Source organism: Argiope bruennichi, chromosome 1 (genome assembly GCF_947563725.1).
Source record: "Argiope bruennichi chromosome 1, qqArgBrue1.1, whole genome shotgun sequence".
Lineage (NCBI taxonomy): Eukaryota > Metazoa > Arthropoda > Arachnida > Araneae > Araneidae > Argiope > Argiope bruennichi.
Genome location: NC_079151.1, coordinates 4,177,030 through 4,199,107, shown reverse-complemented (window position 1 = coordinate 4,199,107; position 22,078 = coordinate 4,177,030). Strand labels below are relative to the sequence as shown.

The 22,078-nt window shown below is 30.1% G+C and overlaps 1 protein-coding gene across 1 annotated transcript; it reads right to left on the bottom strand.

Moving 5' to 3' along the window:
* Window positions 1-2,501: 2,501 nt before the first annotated feature.
* LOC129961812 (astacin-like metalloprotease toxin 1) lies at window positions 2,502-21,683 on the bottom strand. Its single transcript, XM_056075394.1, has 6 exons — window positions 21,541-21,683; window positions 21,351-21,421; window positions 11,054-11,141; window positions 7,743-7,851; window positions 5,995-6,170; window positions 2,502-2,750 (listed from the first exon to the last, which is right to left on the bottom strand). Exons 1-6 carry the CDS (start codon window positions 21,599-21,601, stop codon window positions 2,527-2,529), a joined length of 729 nt encoding a protein of 242 aa, XP_055931369.1. The 5' UTR covers window positions 21,602-21,683; the 3' UTR covers window positions 2,502-2,526.
* Window positions 21,684-22,078: the final 395 nt, after the last annotated feature.

Below are 22,078 nucleotides of genomic sequence, written 5' to 3'. Positions count from 1 at the left end.
ATTATTTCCTTACAATGTTTGCTTTATTTATAATGACTCTTTTTACTTTTTTCCGAAGTTTATAAAAATTAATTTTTAATGTTATGATCAAATTTAAATTCATCTATCAAAACATTCAATCGTCTGCTTTTGCCAATGTTAAAATTTAAAAAAAAAATGTTTTCTTTAGATATTGATTTCGAAGTACAATTTTCACTTTCACTTTTGTTTCGTTGTATATACACTTTTTATTTTGTATGCCTTATTATTTGTTTTCATTTATTTAGTTAAATTCATCTTTTCGATTTTATTAATTAAAGTTTCTGTCTAGGTTTAAATGGCGGTTTGGGTCAAAATTAGCATTTTTTATTACTTTATTTTAAAATCCACTTACTTGGGTTTCCAAATCTGTGTTTGTTTTAATTCTACTATAAATAGAAACCGAGATAAGTGTTTTTTTTTATAAACCACTATAGCGAAACCGGAAGTTGTATGTTTTTCAACATTTTATCAAATACACGCCTCTGAATTATAATTTATTTTATAACATGTTCTATCAGCAAGGCACGCGTATTAAAATACGTGTTGAGCAGTTTTTAAGCCGAAAGGATTGGCAATTACATCTGCTTTTTAACATTGTTCATGTTTACAAAGCATTCTTAATACAAGACAAATAAAAACCTTAAATAAATTTTTTGAAAAACTTTGATTTCGTAAAAAATTTTATACGCAAAACATGATATCTTAAAATCTTATTAATATATTAGCTTGAAATTTGGCAAATTTTGTTATTATAAAGATAATGAACTCGGGATATAACTTTGAAGTTTTGTTTAAGAGATGCCTAATGTCATTTTCAACAACAAATTTTGTGAAATTTTCAATACAGAAATACTCGATAAGCTATATCTTTTTTGAAAATGTACATAATTCAAAGACTATGGTTCATTCTCTTCACCATAGCTGTAAGTCTGTTGCATATACAAATAATTGGAATATATGCCATAGAATTTTTTGTAGAGCGTTTTAATTTGTGTTGACATTTTCACTATTTTTTTATTCAAATCGACACATTTTACAGAATCTCAATTGGCTCAGAATTTCCTGATCAATATTTTTTCAATCACACTGATCCAGAAAATGAACTAAAACAGCTCATTAGAGGGATTTTTATAAAATTTTGCATCTGTAGGTAGACAGATACCTTAACAATGCCAAATTACAAAAAAATATTTGTATTACATATTAATATTTAACAGTTTAGAAAGTCTATAATCTGGAAGAATAAATTAGTCATCAAAGATGACTAATTTATATATATTGTTACGAAAATTGTGTAAATTAAATGCCTTTTGTCTTCTGGGCGTGGCTGTCGGCACCAATCTTTAAGGGGGGTTTTTTGGACATTTTTGGTAGTTTGGCGCTAGATTTGACGTTTTATATGGTGACTTTACATCAAGAAATTTCTACTCTTTGTTGGAGAATCTGCGAAGGGATCGCTATTATGTTTTAGTAGAATAAAGGTGATTGATGTTTTTGACTGTTAAATAATAGTTTTCTTCATCAGTTTTGGGCCTCTTTAAATGAACCAAATTTTTATTGAAAAAAGAGCGTTGAAGCCTTTTCTTTTGAAATCCAGGAGCAGTGTTCAAGAGAATTTCGAAAAATATCTGAATCCGAGAGTTCTCAGTTATTTCAGTTCATATATACAAAGGTGTTTCAACTATTTCAATTAGACATATACTTCCAGTTGCAAAGTTTCATCAAATAAGATACCCAAATGTGTGAAAACGCATTAGTTTCTACTGAGACAAGATAATAAGAAGTTAAAAAACAATTTATACGGCCCTCACAACGAAAAAAGGTAAATGAATAAAATATTTTTATTACTCTTATATATAAGACAAAATCCCAAGTTTCTATCAAGATTAACCTCTTCATGTAATATAGATTGAAAAGTAACTTCTAAATAAATGTATTAACCTATAACCGTAGTGTGAGTAAGATTTTCGTTATAATTTTGGGGGATAATATCCATACCACGAAAGTTTATTAAACAGAAAAAATAATACATTTATTAACTGTCATTAAATATTAAAAAGTAGTTCATTCATTGAAGTGCTTTAAATTGAGTTCAAAATGTATACATCTGTTTGTTGTTACAAAGTTTCATTTTTTTTCGCAATATATACGCATATCGAGTTCATACTTTTTAACTTAAAGACAGGCTTTTTGAATTCATTGTCAAAGATTGACAGCTAATTCATTCTTTAGTTCAAACATAATGCCAATTGAAATTAGCTGAATATAAAGGTCACCAATCAGCATGCTGTTATATAAAACGGTGCCAATCAAAGACTTTCTAAGAATGTCACACAGGGCAGAAGTTTCGAAATTGCACGCATTATATGATGTTATGTTTAAATGATTTTGAATTATTAAATCTAAAATAAAAATGACAACGCTAGAAATAACTTTAAAAGATATTTCTTTGTTTAAAAAAATAAGAAACGATTTGAGTTTTTTTTTTAATTTTTATTTATGCTTCTAGCACTTATAGAGCTTCTTGATCCTTTGTATGTCGCTGGTGCTGAGTTTTCCCTTGGAAAGAACATCTCTGAGATATTCTCCGTTCTTGCCTTCCATTGTTCTCAGCTTTTTGCGGTCCTTGGAGAAACTCGTGGAGCCGTACAACATGATGGACTCGTAGTCGAAAGGGGTCAGCAGCTGGTTCTGGTTGGGCTTCAGCTTCATGAACTGGTCTTCCTTACCTGCAAATAAAAATGGCGGTCACTCAACGTTCCAGCTTAAAAAATTATTATATTCATGAAATTCAGAAGCGTTTTTTATTTTTCCACAAAACTTTTTAAAAAAAAGAATATTCGAGGATTTCTTTTTTTATTTTTTTCCAATTTCCTTTTATATATATGAATAGTTTCCCCACGTTATCAGAAAAAAATGCTGAGAACCTTCGTGCCTACGTATTTTTCGAACATCTCCAGAAAAGAGTGAAAAATTATCCTTGAATTTCCATTAAATAAGAAATATATGTGAATTCACGTTTTACTACTAGGATTCGGCTTTGGGCGCGGCATTTAGGAAACCGAACAAAATTTGACGGAAAAAAAATTCTGTCTCACATCGTTTCAGAGAAATAGATATTGATTTGAAATTTAAAACGATAGCTTTGTTTGTTGTTAACAACACTTACATATGTATTTAAAAAATAGCAAGAACATTCAGAATATTATAAAGATGTTTATGAAAAAAATCCCAAATTCTTTCACGTTTTTTTTTTTTCTTTTTCTTTTCTTTTTTGCTTGGAAAATGCAGAATTTTCAAGCAAAATATATAGAATACGTGAGTTAAAGTATCATTGAGGCATTATACTAAAATTAAATTAAACTTTATGAATGTTTATGGAAATATGGCGGTTTTTAATAAATACATTTTAACTGCGTCTGCGCAAAAGATAGCAAATAGCTTCAAAAGCAGACGTATTAGGTAAATAAATAAAAATCCGTTTGGATGTCATCAAGATACAGGAAAATATTGATATTGCATCCGGTTTCAATGCGAAATTCCATTTAACCTCTGTTATTTTGTGGAAAAATATCTGGAATGCGAATAAGCCAGTGAAGTTCCTCAACACTTTCGGGATGAATTGAAATTTCGAATTCGAGCTTGATCACGACATTTTGTATCACTGGTCTGATTTCCTAGTTTATTTTTATAAGAATATCTCTCAATTCTCGTAGAACATTTCAAAAACTAATCTTCCTTAAAGAGTAGTACTCATCTTTGCAGCAAACAATGGTACCATCTCAAACTAACTCATCTGCAGGATAAATCATAATGATCCTTGAGTGCCCTTGATTATATTCTAAAATAATATCTATATTATAATATCTATTCCCTCGTTGGTACTTCAGACATGGGTATGAGAAGCTTCCAGAAATGATGTAAAGTGGATACTCCCTATCGATGACGAGACGTGCCGCCTATGTAATGGGTTGTATCGTGATCAGTGATGACCTGGAGGACTCAACCTTTACTCCCGTCAATGCTATTATGGCATCCAGTCATTTAGATTTTTTTTATGTGTATCATCAGGCAGGTCCCAATAATTTGCTGTGATATTCTAAATTGAATTCCTTAGTGTTGGAATTCTATTGTTTGAGAAAATAATAATAAATAGCACGATGGTTTTTTTATTATTTATAATCCTTATTTTATTATAATTTATGTTTCTCTAAACATAAATTCAATTATAAGTATGAAGAGGTATTTAATATATTTCTTGGAGCCGCGATAGCCTGGTGCTAAGGTCTTGGAATCAGAGGGTTCCAGGTCCGATACCCGATTCCACCAAAGAACCACCGTGTAAGTGGGCCTGGTGCGCGTTCAATAAGTCGGTACCAAACGAAATGATATGAATGAAAAATATGCTATAATTTGAGCATGCTCAGTTAAAATATATTCATTAGGTAATAGACGTTTAGACGTTTTAATGAAATTTTGTGACATATTCTATAAGTTCCGTCTAATATAATAGAAAATTCTAGATTTTATAAGCAAAAATCTTGCGGAAAAATTGGAATTTTTTTCATAAAAGAACCTTTGTATCTTCCCTGATGCACGCGCTATTTTTACAAAAACTTATGTAAGTGCTGACCACAACAATCAAACTCATTGTTAAAAGATTCAAATATTTCTCTGTGTGTCCGAATAATTTTTTCTTCATCCATTTCTTTCTAATCGATTTTTAGAGTCATTTTAGGTTACTCTACTTAGGATCATTTCAAGACGTTGATAAATTTCTACCAAAAGGGGAAAGAAACTCTTTTTTTCAGAATTATTATTAACTTAAAATATTTTTTCAGTAATGAATAATGGATTCGAACTCTGGATTTTAACGAATCTCCAAGGTTAAGACCTCTAGGAGTTCGAAAAATACATTTTTGGGACTGTGTCTGCCTGGGAACAAGATAACTCGAAAACTCTTCGAGCTAGTTGGCTGAAATTTGGTATATGCAATAAAGACCAAATTTGCAGGTTTCTACAAAATTTTGTACTAAATCAATGCACAGGAATGCTGTTCGTTTGAAAGTGATCTATTCATATTAAGCACAAACAGATTGGTAAATGAAATTTGGTAGGCAGGTCTGGTATATAGATACTTATTTTGAGCCGAAATATTAGTTGACCGTCTGTTGGCTCGTGTGCTAACACGACGGCTTATATCGAAGACATTCGGTGCGTCACTACAACTGCCATTCCACGCCGGCAACATCTGTCGGATCGAATCAGCGTCGGAGATCCACATTTCGTAGCCATGCAAGATATTCGCGAGGAGAAAAGACATGGATGGAAGAGTACGCAAGAAGGAGGCTGCTGCTGCTAGTTTCAAGCGTCATTCTTCTCTCCCTTCTTTTAGTATAATCAAAAAGTGAAACTTAAATACGTCGATTTGATTATTTATATATCTTTTTTATATAAAATAATGTTTAATATAGGTAATGAAAGCAAAATAGCTGTTTCGTTCACCACCTTCTTTTGTTTTAATTTTGGCAGAGAGTACAGGACTTTGACAATGGACTCGAATATCAGGCCAGACCCATCGAAATTTCGTTCTTACTTAAGTTCACCTATTTTAATATTTTTAACATTTTAGACTTAGAGATTTGCAGTCGCCACTTGCTACCAATCATTTTTTGATTTTAAATACAAATTTTATGATAATTTTTAATCTACTTATTTTTAAGATTGTCGTTTGCTGCAAGTTTTTCTGATTTTATATCCTTTCAATTCATAATATGATCTGATACATGACGGAAAGCATCCTCTTTTTTCCTTCTCTGTCATCCCACGTGAAATATATTTGAAACAGATCCCTTTCATAAGTGTGATAACAGCACCTAACTATTTGAACAAATGCTAAGGTGCGCAAATAGTCCTGATTTTTCAGTAAATATGAATTCAATATTCTAAATTTAGCAACTCTTGTTTCCACGCCTTCCAAGATGTTCTCCCAATATATTTTCAAATAATCGTCTCTATCTGATCTGTTCTGCTCGTGGTAGAATCCGAGGGCATGCCCCAGCTCGTGGATGATGGTGCCTTCCCAACCGCATCCCTCACCCAAGGACACGGGCTGCTGGCCTCCCACTCTCCCCACGTACGAGTAGCAGCTGGAAGATAAATATATATATGAATTAGGATTTTAAAGGTTTAATTATAAGGTTTTTTAACGATTTATATTAAATCTATGTTGTGTTAAAACTGTTGGATGCGAATTGTGTAGAGACAGACTCTTCACTTTTTTTTCGTGTTCGGTTTGGAAACGCTGTCGTTTCTTTAAAGATATTCTTCTTAGTTCTTCATGTCATCAAGAGTGTGAATTTTTCGTCAGCAGTATTTTTTCATCAATTATTTTTTGAACGACTGAAATCGGTAAAATTAGGAAGAAATATCTAAAAGGTCGTAGAAAAATGTTCTCAAAATATTTGAGTATTTTTACTTTTGGATAATATCAAATATTTTCACTTTTTTAAAATCAAGTCTTATATACTGATTGAGTCTTAATGCTATCAATACAGAAAAAAATGACAATAATTAAAGTAAAATAAGATTGACTTTAAACATTTTGTTGCAGGCTTCAGAAAAATGAAACGGTAAAACTTCTCTATGAATTTCAATACAAAAATTGAGTCAAACCAACTCATTTCAAGTCAATTTTCTTTTACAAAAGAAAAAAAAAGCGTGTAAGAGTCAAAGAATAATATATCAGTATATTCATTTATTTTTAAATATTTGTTCTATCCTTTTGAAATTTTAGGAGAAATGAATCAAAAGTTCAAAGTTAATTTTAAACTTGGAAGTAGATTATCGAAGTTTTCATCCATCCTTTTCAGACGGAAAAAAATATCTGTTCATCGCCCTTTTTTTCTGTTCTTTAGTCTCATTTGGAATTTATCCATGTGTTTATTGCAAAACTCGACTTTTAAAAGGACTCCTCAGAAAATGTTGCAGTTGTGCAAAAGAATGTTGAAGATGGAGATGTTGCAGAGTGAAATGCAACTCTAAATAGCGGGGTCTTTAAATGTCCCTAAAATCTGGGAACACGAATGTTCTTACGATACTAGGAATATTTTTTTGCACAATATCTTTGCAACATAAGAAGATGATCTCACATCAGATGTTATTTCTTCTGAAAACTAATTATCTAGACAGAAATTCGATATTAACAGGTGACATTACATTTTGAAAGTAAGTAGCAATTTCCATGTCTCTTGGGCATTTATAAATTTTCAGCTTTCCCTGCCGTTTGCAGTTAATAATAAAAAAAAGTCTTTAAAAGAACGTAAAGTTAGATTTAATAACTTCTTTTCGTAATCACACTATTTTTTGGATTCGGAAACATCCATATTCTTGGAAATAACTATAGCTGAGAATAAAAATTTTGTGATAGACGGTATTGATTTGCTTCAGCTTTCAGGTTGCATGACAGAGAGTATATTTCAGACAGTACATTCATTCATCTTTCCAACTTTTATTCCTCCAAAAATGTAACAAAATACTCAAGGAAGACAATGTTTCGCTCATTAGCTTTTTAAAAATAAATCCTTTAAGGACATTATTAGAAAGCTTTTTAACTGCTATTACGAACTTGTTCGAGGCTTTTCAGGAAAGGTTATCAAAGGAAGGAATATTTCTGAAGCCTCTTGATTAACGTAAAACTGAAACTTATGTAGAATGCTTACCCTTGACCTGGGAATATCCGAATATAGTCCTTTTCGTTGGTGCGAGGCACGAACTTGATGCACGTATGCTTTAAGTAATGGTTGAAGGAACGTTCCAGGATGAACTTCACTAAAGCCAGTAAAAAAAATGAAGCAACATTTGTTATCTTTTGTTCACAAGGAACTGCGATAAATAGGGCGAGAGAATATATATTTTCATACATTAGAGTAGATTTACTTTATTTGAAATCATTCCTTCGGCCACGAAGAAGTGGGAATTTTGAAATGAGACGAGCCAGGTGAGGGCGAATAATTTCTTTGAGTTAATTTTAATGTTTGAACTGCGAGGGCTCTAAAGTTTCTCTGATTTCGACTTCCGTGTCAAGTAGTTCAAATTATAAACACTCACTAACTCAAATTTTCCATACATTTTAAAAACAGATGACACTGCAAGAAGGTGACACAGTTTTTGGTTGATCTAAAAAATGAAGAAAAGCATTCTTACTGAATGAACCTTTTACTCATTGATAGTAATAAAGAATCTTTACTACTGTCTATCATTAAAGTATTACCATTAAAGTATTACATATTATATTACTATTAAAGAATCTTTATTAAAAAAGAATTATTGATGGATTGAAATTTTTAAATCAAATTGTTGATGAAAGTTTGAAAGCATTAGTATATTGGAAATGATATTTTCATGAATGTCAGCGTTTTCATTTTTTCGAAGTCTGAAAGAAAATCTTTTGAATTGTGTCTACGCATTTGGTTGGGAATGTAAGTACACATCTTCGAGGGTAGGAATGTAAATGTAATCTCTGATTTTTGCACCTGAGCAGTATAGAGGATTTCCCTTCTAATGACAGTGCAAAAGCTAATTTCTAAACCATCAGAGATATTTCCGGTGTGCTATAAATGATGTAAATAATTACATTTTCAATACCTTGAATCAATAAATGTACGCTGAAGTCGTTGCAAGTCGGAATTTTTATACTTTTATCACCAAGAACAATTTTAGGTGTAGAATTGTGGAACGTTTCTTTGTTAAAAATGCAGAATATTTTGCTAAATATGACTGACATTATAGAGAGACAGCATGAAAATTTAGACATCGTATTTTTTCCGGACATATAATTATTTTCTCAAACAGCATAAAATGTAATTATTTATGTCATTAGGAGCATTTTTCTAAACTGAAGTTCATTTCTTTCACATAACTGCTTAGAAGTTAGGCGCCGTTACATTAATCCTATTTAGGACCAGGCTTAAAAAATACTTTTGGAATTTTTATCATGGGATAGTGAAACTAAACGAAAACTATTATCAGTCTTTGTGAAAAAAAATTAAATCTCGATGATATTTGCAAAGAATGGCGTAACTATATACATATTAGATATTACGATTATTTTATACGTACGAGGCCATTCCATCTAGTAAAAATATTAATGCATTTATTTTTATGCAAGACTTCGAAAAAGTTAGCAATTCAAACTAAACCGCGTGGAAAAAATGGAATAGACAAAATTTTTGAATATTTGAAGAGAATTAAAATAACGATGTTAAAAGTCAGTGTTAAAGGAATTTAAAAAAAAATGACAAACCATCAGTGGGAAAGCAAATGCTAGGTACGTTTTATCAAAGATTCACAAAAATATTTGATTTCATTATTGCCTAGAAAAAATCAATGAGGGCAATTGGGAGCAACGAATGATCAGGAATAGTGAGTGAGCACAGTACCACAACCACCGTGGTTATGACAGTACGCGCAGGCGGTTTCAGGAGCCGGGAAATATCACAACCACAGATCGATATACATCTGTCGGTGGTTGTGGAAATGTGCCTCGGCAGAGGAAGCTGATAAATACTCTGCCGCATTTTATCAGTGGAATTTTTTAACATTTGTTTGTTTTTGCAGTCAAAAGAAAAAGTGGAATCAAAACCTTTTTAAGAATCATTATTCATTCTCTATATCGGTCATTTGCGAGATAATTGCTGAGTTATGAATTTCTTGGATTTGTAAAATGAAACATTGGCCTTACCGTCAGAGGATTACCTCTGACCATTTTCATCATCGGATCATTAGGAACAAGCTTTTAACATAATGAAAACCATATTTTGATACATTTTCAATTATTTATTATATGGTAGAAAGTGGTATTATGTATAGTGTAACGTCCTGCCAATAATGTTTACTTTTTATTCCAAATTATGCTTATTCCATAGACATATTTAATGAATATACCAAGAAGTCTACGTACATAATGCATTTCACAAGCGGAAGATGATAATTAATAAAGATTTGGTGCTGATTAACAACGAAGGAAAGACAAGGAGTCAAAGAAAGAAAAAATCTCGCAATGCTGAAAGAGGAATCTGAAGATGAACTTTTCAACAAGAAAAGGAAGGTGGAGAAGGAGAGAGTATCGTGATTTTTTTATTCGATTGCATTGAAAGTGTGTGAACGTCCGCCTGAGAGACTGATAATATGATAGTCACTCGAATGTGACAGATTTGAAAAGCATTCATTTGAGTAAATAAAAAAAAAATATTTTTAGTGCATAGGGGTTTACGATTGTCGAATGTCAGATAAATCTACAAGATTCCACCGCTGAGTTGAGTTTTTCAGGCAACATAAATGTCAATGAAAAATTAAATTGAAGACTGCATGAAATCGGATTACTATTTTTATAATTAAACTGAAATATTAGTCTTTATTCATTTTAAAATAAGTCTCAAATCTCATATTTTCTTCTCGTGTCTCAGGATAATCATCCATTTTTACTTTTTTAAGAGTTTATTTTTAGACATTTCAACATAAAATTGGAGACAGAATGAGTGTAAATTATTAAGTCACTAAAGTTATTGCGGCATATGATGAGTAGATTATATGCGATATTCGATTAAATAAATTGAATTTGTATTGAAAAACAGTGCAGAAACAATATTTTGAGGAAAAGTAAAATAAATCCTGAGGCGATAAGCCGTAGTATTATTTCAAAAATATTTACTTCATATTAGCTAGACTCAAAAGGAAAATGTATGTTTAAAATGACTAAATCATCTCTGGGGTAGCTGCGAACATACTGGGTTGCTGTAACTCAGGATGGTTCATTAATTTAAAAAAAAGGGTATTGTTTAATAAGCCTTCCAGACAGGATTATGCACCTACATAAATGACAAACCTCTTTTCCTTCTCATTTTGAATAGAAGGAGACAACTGCTCCCAATTACCTTCATCCATAACTTTTATGTAAGAGATATCCTTAGACTGGAATTCTCAAGTGAGAACGTTTCTTAATTGTATTGTTGTCTTTTCGCTATAAACTTACTGACGGTCTTTTTGAGACCAGGATCTTCTTCATAGGGTACAATTCCGCCAGGCCAAATTTGAAAATTGTTGACGATGGCATTTCTATCCTGAAAATATAAATTTAAATTTCGTAAAACTTTTGTTGCATAATTAGTATTGAATTGCATGAAATTTGAGTTCACTATATAACATTAATTGATTTGAAATAAGGACGCTTGCTGTCATTCATTCCCTTCAAGCACGCTTGGCACACTAAAGCTTCCTAAGAGCATATTTTTCTCCCTCATGAAACCTGTGCACATTCTTCAACAGCCAAAAATCGCACATCTATAATTCGAATATTTATCATTGCATTTTCACTAAACACTTCGGACGGAAATGGCTCAGATCTTTTAGATAGCTAAACCGATTAACTGGGCTTTTTGACATATAATTAAACTACTTAATGGATTATCCCAAATTCCTCCTTATGTCATTCTAATTTAACTCACTCCATTAATTAATTGCTTTTCATGAAATATACTCTCAAAAATTTTGAAAGCATCTGGCGAACCTTTCGAGATTTATAAGATTTTGAATAGTGATTCTTCAGATGCCAAATGAATCATAAAAACTTCTGCGATATCTGAGAAACTGTTATATATTTTTGAAATCATTTTGATTCAGTAAAAGAACATAATTTTAATATATAAAGTGATACAATTATTCAGAAGTAAAAAAATAATATTTTTTTAACTTTCAATCACTATTTTCAGAAAAAAAAAGTGAATTTTGATATGATAAAATTTTTACATGCATTACAAAATTTTAAATATATATACTAGATGCGGCATCTGTCGAAACCGGATACTCTTCTAGTATTCTCTTAGGTATAACCAGTTTAATGCGAGGCCGTGTAGAAAATAATAGAGATCATAGCGTAAAACATCCTTTTAGAGTAAATGCATGGATTCTGTACATTAATTTGAGTGTTATATTGGAAATGTATTTCCTGCATAGGATTTCAGATTTTATGGATTACATCAAATCAAGAAATACTGCAGTAAATTTTAGGCTTTTATGTTATCTTTATCCAAAAGACATGCAAATACAGCCCTCAAGGTGCCCTATTGTTTTATTGCTGTTTGACGTAAAGATATTTCTAAAGGAGGGATATCTTCTTTCGTTAAAACTCTCTTTGGAAACACTGAATTCAGATCTCTCATAACAAACTGGAAGGAGAGGGGGGGATGAGTAAGGAATAGGGAAAGGAAATGAGAGAATCTAACTTTTGAACTTTAACGATAAGAAGCCGCTAATGTTCACATTACCTAGTTAAGATGCGGAAAACTTTTGATTCCACGAAGCAAATCAGATAAACTTTGCTAGGTAATCTGCACATGAACGGCTTTCGAGTTTTAAAGGGGGCATTCCTTTAGCATAGCATACCATCCAGGACGCATATTCCCATTCTCTACCCTATTTCACGTAGGGTAGAAAATCGGGCAATAGGATTGATTCGTACCGCCGCTCACTCTGCTAAGAGAATGATACGTCATTACGTGCAAATTACTATGTAGTTTCAGTTCGTATTATTATTCCCCGCAATTTCCAAAGAACGAATTTGCCTTTGTGATTTGTTTTGTAATTATTATATATATCTCTCTCTCTTTACGTTTTACTTCCCGGTTAAATGGATTTGTCTGAGAATATGACAGCAGAGAAATTGAGTCCGAATTGCGAAAAATGAAATTGCTGAAAACAATGAAACAGTTTCCATCAGGTGTAACTTAAAATCCATGGACGATATCAAAGAATGGGCGAAAAAATTTGAAAATTCAACAAATACTAAGTAGAACAATAGAAAATCAAGAAAAGATTTACTTGCTAGTTAGTTAAGTTTTAGCTTTCCTCTTATAATTAGAGGATTAATTTTAGCTTTAAATTTTAGAAATATATATTTTTTAAGTCTCTTGGTGGACTCTTATAAAGTGCATTTTATCGGCATTATTACATGAAAAAATTGGTATGCCAACATAGTTCATTCATTAACGTGCCATCTACCAAGAATAATTAAGGAATTTCAAAAATATACCTTGCCTCTATTCTAGCGAAGATGAAACTAAATGCTGCATGCATGAGAATTTTAATTTGTGGTTAAAAATTTGCAGTTTTTAGAAATTAAGTTTATTTTTATATTTTAAGTTTTTTTATCTGTAGTTTAAAAATTGTTGGAGATTTTGTTTATTTTGTGGTACAGTTATATCTCATTATAACATATTTATTTCTAGAATTTGACAGTTTAATCAAATTATCACTACTGGGGTGATAAATATATAAAATATCATATATTTATCCAAAAAAAAATAATGTGTGTTTAAAAATTTGTCATTCAAAAAATGCTTAAAATAAAATTCTTGATAAGTTTAGTATTTTGATTAAAACTAATAATTTAGGCCAGACTTTCATAATCAAAATTATCTAGAGTTTATATTTATTCTGATCTTACATATAATAAATGCTTTATTTAAATAATCCTTTTTACAAGTAAATAATTTTAGTATTTTAATCTATAAATCCACTATCTGCATCAGATCATCTTAATTCACTTGATAGGAGTGTATCAGTTCCAAATTTTAGCTTTGAATCTTTTCAGAAGGGATTAACTGGAATCATCACTACTATTCCATTTCATAAACACAGTCTTATGACTGCTGTAACTTTAAGATTTCTTCTTTCTAAAGACTGCAGAGAACAGCTTGAAGATTATTTTGGTGATGGCATGGGACCTGCAGAAACAGCCAAATTTTTATATTTCATATTTGTGTTTAATATTGAATTAAGACATTTGTGATTTATATGTATCCATTAACATTTATGTTACAGTTTGAAATGCAAGGATAAACTAGACCAATAAAGAGCATAGTGCTTCAGTAATTGGCTATGATTTAAAAATTAGGATAGAATAAATCTAAGAGTTGTGTTTAATTATTTTATGAGATATACTGATTAATTTTATTTAGCTGGCTGAAAAAATATAGAAAATTTGATATTTTTAGAAAACAAGATGCACACATAATGTGGTTCAAAGACTATCTATATTGAATAATGTTATTGTCAGTAAATATAATGTTATTATTAAATATTTTCTAACTTGTAGGTTACATATGTCTTTAGAATTTATTATTATTATTATTATTCATGTTTGTGGTAAAAACTTTCTTCCAGCTGAAGCAAAATAAAAACATCAAATAAGTTATTTGGCTCTTGGAGAAGGGATCAACTGATTTTTACCAACCATTTCAATTAGATGGATGAGAAATTCTAACAATTAATAGGAACAGCGAATCTCTTGAAGGAATTCCCTCTTTAACTTCTGTTACAATAAGTCATTCTTCAGATTATAACATTTATTCATACAATGATAAAAATTCACATAAGGAAGAATTGTATGAAAAATTGATGAAATTATTTACAGATGGTTTAGAAATATGATTCTTCTGAATAAGGTTAGAAACTCTTGTTACATGTTTTATTTCTAAACAGTTATTTGTAAAGTGACAATAACTTTTAAAATTTGAAAGTTTTTCTGTAACATAAATTTTTAACAAATTAGAAGAATATTTAGTTTTGTACTTTGCATGTACAAGAGAATGCCACTTGACTAATTAGAGAATCTTAGCAAATGCATTAAAAAATTCATCAAAGTAAAATATTTGAAACTTTTCTAGAAGCATGTTATTCCGGATAAAAAAAAATTCCACATTTAGGATTTAATAATCGTACAGATTTTTCAAAACAAAATCTTATTTTCTTTTCTTTTTAAATTTTTATAATCATTATAGGATATTTATAAATAAAGGTTATCCATGAATTGTAGATATCTATCTAGAAGTTTTGTGATAGAGAATTTTAGAACTGTGGTATTAGAATAAATAATATTAATACAACAAGAGTGCTCTGAAGTTGCGACTGATTTTCTGCACCCCATCGGCTGAAATTATTTAGAAAAAATATCATCTGAAGGATTGTGGGAAACAATGCCGGCAACTCTCAATATTAATGTTCCTCTAAGGAAAAAGGCTGGAGAGTGTAACCTACATCCACTGCATGAAGAGCTGTTAGAGGCGACAAACGACTAGCATGTGGTGATGCATCTAAAGGGCTTCAATATATTCAACGCTACTTCAATGTTATACCATTGCTTATATTGATGCTTAAAAGTATAATAAATAATTTTGATTTCAAAATTATTAATTTAACTGAAAGTTATATTTCTTATAAAATTACTACACATTGTCTTTTTAAATAGTTACACTATAGATTGTTCTAAATTTGTTATAAAAATGTATAAAATGTTGGTTCTAAGAATGTAAGCTTTGGTATAATGTTATTATTTTAAATCTATATGCAAGGTATGAATATTATCATTTTCTTCTTTATTATAGCTTTCTCTCATTGCAATTGTAAATATAAATGCTATATTTTTGCTACAGTCAAATGAAATTTAAATAAGTTACAGTTATTGCGGTACATCATTTGCTTAGTTTTGTAATATATTTTGTAATATTTATTTTTATATATGAAAATGTCAGTAAGATTTTTCTAGTGCTAAATATGCATTTGTTCATTATGAATAAATTTAGCGTTTTTCAAAGAAAAAAGGTTGGTCATAAATATTTCAGTAAAAATAAAGTACTATTTAGTCTATACAAATATAAACCAAAATATTTTTTTAAATTAGGAAATGCATGATTTTTACAGGCCTGATAGATTTCTGGATCAAATCTTCCAGAATATAATTTTTTCTTTCTTGGCATTGGTTCATTTTCTTTTGTGTCATAATTCTAGAGTCATTTTAGTATCTCAAGAACTTTTTATACAAATTGAATCATTTCGTTGTTCAATTAATCATACTCATTTCACTCCTTGGTGTTTGGAACGATACACTAATTTATGATGATCCCCTTTTTTTTGTTCCAACCCTAGGTTGTATAATTTTATATTAATAGCCATTTAAATCTACCAAAACACTCACTTTAGCTACCCATTCATTTTCTTTGATGTAAAAGCACAAATTTCAACACAGAAAGAAACAAGATGAAAGTATTATTTATCCCAATGGAAAGGCTAAAACAACTTACTACTATATAAGCGTTTTTTAGGAATTAGACTTATAAATTATTAGCTGATAATTTGCTGTTGCTTGGAATACATTTATGCATCATATTTTTAATGTAAAATCTAATTTTGAATCAATTATAATGCAAACAATCCTTTTATCACTTTGCACTGTGTGCCTGCTTTATTCGTGTTTACTGGAAGACGACATTTTTTATCCTTTCTTTCAGCTTCTTAGAAACTGTTCATTCAATTCAACTCTCAAAGATGAACAGAAAATTCAAAAAACGGCAGCAGAATAGATCAGAGTCTTACCGTCACGCATTTTGAAATTGCCTGCGCTAAATATTAAAGAGAAATTGACGATTCTCGAAAATGATTCGACTGTGTTAAACGGAACGGAAATGAATTGAATGTAACTGAAAATTTAAAATTCTGAATTTTAACATTAAAATATTTCTTGTAAGATAATTCCCTCCGAAGTTACTTTGGAAAAGTGACAGATTTTCAGTTAGTTACTAATTAATTAAATAATATTTGTATTTCGAAAAATGAATAGCATTTTATTTTTCTTGTCGTAAAGAATGAGTTTGCTTGAAATCGGCGTTTAGCAGAAGATGTGGGACAGAGACACGACCGTCGTTCATATGAAGATAACATTTGGTAAATTGGCGACACAATAAAACACTTTCTTATTTAAGTAACAGGAAAATATTATTAAGCAGAAAATTGTAATGAAAAATATAGATGGCACATAAATAAAATATATGACATACATTGCAAATCGAAGCGAGAGCAGGCCTGGCATGACCGAAGGAAAGAACCAATGATATTGCTCGATTTTCTTCCATACATGAAACAGGGGAGGGAATGGGAATACGCATCCAGGAGCAGTCTGTATAAAGTTGAATGTATTGTTTAACGCTGCTCAGGCTGTGAGTGTGAAGCATTCCGAATGAGCAGGCATAATGAAAGGCGGAAGAAAAGTGTACGAATTAGTGGGAAATGATTCCTCGCTTAAAGACGTTGGAAGTTCTCCTCAGGGAACCGCTGTTAATTCAATCAATAAATCAGTCTTTTTCTTTTTTTTTCTTCTGCTTTCCGGAAGAAGAGTAAGTGCACGTGTTCCGTGTTTTATGCATCAATACGTTTCGCATATGTAGAAACGTTATTCACTTTTAAAAAAAATTGATTCATCAAAAAAACTTTTTATAAATTTTCATATTCAGTTGTTTCGTTTTGTTATTTTTCATATGTCATCCTTTTACAACATTTTAAAATTATTTATTAGAAATTTATAAATTATTATAGCCCGATTGGATTAAATCATTTTTATTGCAATTCAAATATTTCATAATCTAGAAGATTTTGTTAAATTCAAAGTAGTTAGAAACTCATTCCTCATTGAAATCTGATATAATACTATTTCCATGATCATGCTATTGCAAATATAGATGATTTATTGCTACCACCTGTACTTCGAGCAGTACACTAAAATCTAAAAGGGAATATAACCATATTTTCACCAGAATTAGATCTTAATGCAATTAAAGCTCATAAAAAATAGACTCAAACACTGACAATCTTTTGATGGTCTGTAAAAGAAACTGCGAGCTTTTATTTACAAATAACCTAGAAAATTTTTAACAATGAAAGAAATATTAGATTCAGTATCTGAGTAAAAAAAAAATGAAGTGAATGAAAAATTTTACTTAACTAGTTAATATTTAATTGACTTTAATTAAATTAAAATTAATTGTCATATTTTGAAGCTAAATGAAAGGAATTGTATTTGCCCCCCGTCGGGTTTGTCTTGTCCCTTGATGGTAAATTTCTGCCCTTTTCGTCCTTTCCACAATCACAACATATTGTCATTCTCACTCATAATAGATGATAAATAATTTCTTCTTATCGCATAGCATTATTATACGAAAATAAAATTTTAAAAAAGTTATAAAGTACATTTTAAAAATCTACCGTTTGTTCATAGTTCATATATGATACAATTGTGTCGTCCGTTCTCAAGCTGCAGTTCTTAGTCTGTAGTTGGGTTCGCAAACTAATGATCCTTTGGTTGGGTTCCTTTGTGATGCTTGCATATTATATTGTGTCCATGCCACAACTGCTACTTGAAACACTCAAAAAAGTAAATGGTGACAATAAAAAAGATCTAGAATGTCTTTTGGAATCGAAACTGACACAGAACTCCGGTTTTAGTTTCTAAATTAATCAAATTTCATATATGTAGAGTCTAAGCAATCGCATTTGAGTATGCTGACATAACAAAAATGAGACACACATTTTAAAGTCATAGGATGAAACTAGATAAAATTTAACTTTTTTTTGCCAGATAAGCAGGCATAATGGTTTTACTCATTCAAATTTTGTCAAAAGCTTGATTCATTTTTTGGTGTTCCTTTGTTGAAAGCTAAAGAGAAAAGATTATTTGTGTAGTTTATACGACTAATAAAAGCAAAATTTTCAAAAAAGACAAAAGTGAAGGCAAACGATGAACTTTACGTTTCAACAGCGCAATGATGTCATGGGTCTGGTCTCCATTATGGAAATCTATGTAAGCAAAAAATCTGAACATATACAAGAAAATTAAAATTAAACAGCTTTAATGTTTGACATGAAATTATGTTAACTGAAATTAATTAAAACTAATGAACCACTGGACAAAAAAAAAAACTCATAACCAAGCGGTGGAAGTATGTACTAAACAGAATGAAGTTTCAGCATATTTGAAGGAGTCGAACTAAAAAAGAAGGCGGATGAAGACTTTCTTTGATGAACTTTCTTTCTTTCATGATAATTGCCGCAGAGACAGACGGGGTAATTCCAGTTCCACCGACTGCGACATTTCAATTGCTCGAATTTCGGCTGAATTGAGATTCCTTGAATGCGAAGAGCTCGATCAAGGACTGAACTTTAACTCATTCTTTCCCAGGTTTGACAAAGATAAAAAGACATTCCATAAATATATTCTGATTAATGAGAAATTTAGACATTTACGTCACGATATAAGAGCAAAGAGACGGACATTTTTCCCTTCAGTGATTTTACTAAGAGATTGTGATAAGGAATTCTTTGACTCATGTAGATTAAGGAAAGGGAATCTTAGGCATCTTTAAAATAATATCTCAGGCGTTAGAACTTTTATCACTTCATTCGAGTCTCAGAATCCAAGTGTCAGCAATTTTTAGAGCATGGATTAGAAAAAAAGAAGAAAAAAAAAGAAAAAAAAGTGGGTTTCGGATAATGAAATATTTTAGAATGGAATAACATGGGATTGTTTAAGATAAAAATCAGGAAATTAAATTGAAATGAAGTGAAGCAGTATCATAGCTCACATATATAATATCGTCTTGTTTCCTGTTTCCAACATGATTTTGAAAAGGAAATAAATAAACAATAATGGATGTATTGCTAGTATATTTATAGATGCAAGCTATAAAATCACTGTTCTAAAGGATGAAAAACCAGTATTTTCATGAATCATTTTTTTTACATTAGAAGTAACATAAAATTTCTATGGAAAAATCCTACCTATCATGAAATAACAACTATAAAGAACTGCAACTCCAAGCCTATAACTCTGGTTAATTAAAGTGAAGAACGGCTAGATTCAGATATTCCAGCAGTGAAATAAACAAACTGAATCTGTCTCTTTCTCAATTAACATTATTTAACTTTATGCCAGCTGTTTCCAAATTTTGATTCTAATAGTAGATTTCACTCAAGTATAACTTTTTTTAAAAGTTCAAATATTTTAAAGAAAATACACTGGTTTATTTTGTTTTGTGTGTGCATAATGGCAGGTCAAGGAAGATAATGCGGTTCAGAAGCATTGTAAATTTATTTAAAAAAATACATTTTAATAGGAGAGGGATTTGATTTTTTTAAAGCATTGTAATAATGATAGTATGGTAGGATCAACTATCAAAATCATAGATTGTAAAATTGATTTTTTGAAAATGAGAATAAAAGACTAATTTTTAGGAAAATTTTATTTTCTAAAATGATCGTGAATTGGTACAAGTCATCAAAATAAAATTTAAAATGCGTATATCAGTATTTGATTGTTATATAGTACTTTTCACTTTCTTATTATAATAGATTTTAATTTAAAACCAATCAAAGTTAATGTTCCTTTGTTTTAACCTTTCGATCATAGATCGGAAGAAAGTGTTAAGATGTTTCTTAAAGCAAAGATTCGAACGAAAAAAAGAAAGAATATATTTTTTTTCTCTTTGAAAATCACGGGTTTAAATTTAAAGACAAAACGTAATTATTTTATTTATTTATTTATTTTGATAGAAAGAAAAACAGTAATATACTGATCTCCTTGTCATTTAACTAAATGAACCTTGGTTTGTGAACATTTGTCGCGGAATGTTTAAGATGAACCGTTCCTCGTAGTTTATGTTTTGACAATTATTAAACACATGGTTAATTTATGTAGACCATTCTCTTTGGAGTCGTCTGTTTCCGAATAGAAATTGTGAAGAATATGGTTTCACCGTGATTGCAGTTCCATTTCACAAATCATTTTTGCCACATACTTTCCTGATCGATTCATTTAGAAGTCATGTAATTAAATACGGAAATTCTAATGCAGGAAAGAATTAAATAATATTTCTTTTTATAAGAAATGAATTTTTTCTATTGTTTATTGAGCATACAGTATTATTTTTGTACCTTTTCTTCTGCGTAAAAGCAATTTTTTTTGAATATTTAAAGAATCATAGACCTCATAGCCAATTGGCTATGAGGTCTTTTATTTCGTCGAAACAATTTACTTTAAAAAAACTGATAACCTTTCAAAAACATGATTTTGACCATAAACTCCATTTACTTTTAAGTTCTACTATTCGTTAATTTTAAGTCATGAAATAACGTACGAGTTATTATTTTTAAGAATTTTTTTCTAATTATGACTGCTTTGACCAAGGGACTGTATAAACGATTCAGATGATGTATTTTTTCAGCTTTTCATTAATTGACTGCAGCAACATTAATTATAATTCTTTACTTTAATTAAGAAATTTCTATAATTAAAAGTATACGCCTCACTCTAATGGTGCTAAATTAGAGTAGAAACCCTTTATATTAGAAATGCTATAAAATATGTTAAGGCAACATATATCACACATTTAATTTTTTATTTTCTTATCGAAAAATTCTTATCTTAATAATTATCATAAAAATCTTACCTCTGGATCTTGAAGAAGAATATCACCTCCAAATAAATCTGGATTTTCCAAAGGAAGATCGCCTAAATAAGCTAATAAAGCAAATAAAAAAAGAGAAAAAAGAAAAAAAGAAACAATCGCAATTAGCAAAATATATCAGTTGTTTGTTACATTCTTAAATTCTTTTTGCAAAATATTTAGAATTACTCACTGAATGGATCAGCAAAGATGCTTCCAACGAAAAGGAATAAAAGCCCAAATAAAAATGCCATTTTGAAGGTGGAATAAATTTGAATTCCCTCGATTCTCTCTATTTATACTTCAGAAGAAAATAATACAGATGTTACGCTAACAGGTGAAAGAATTCACACCGCAAATCAACTTTATAATTTTTGTTGATGTCTCATTTATTTTTTTATTTTTTTTAATTTCCCAGCAAACAAGACTGCTCGATTTTATCAGATTTGAATATATGCATTTGGAATTAATAGAATTGTTCATTTATTGAAGCCTATGAATGAAGATTCTGAAGCAGAAATCGATAATGAAACTCCCGTCAAAACTATCGCTTTTTCTGACATTTCCCATGGTTTGGAAAAAAATTAAGTTTTCAAATATTAAATTAATTAAGTTCATACTTGCAATTAGTTCATTTTATTAAGTTATTTATATTGAATTATTTTATGCCATTTTATTTGCATTATGAAAATTATTGAATATTTTATGTTTACTTAGCTTTTCAAATGCAA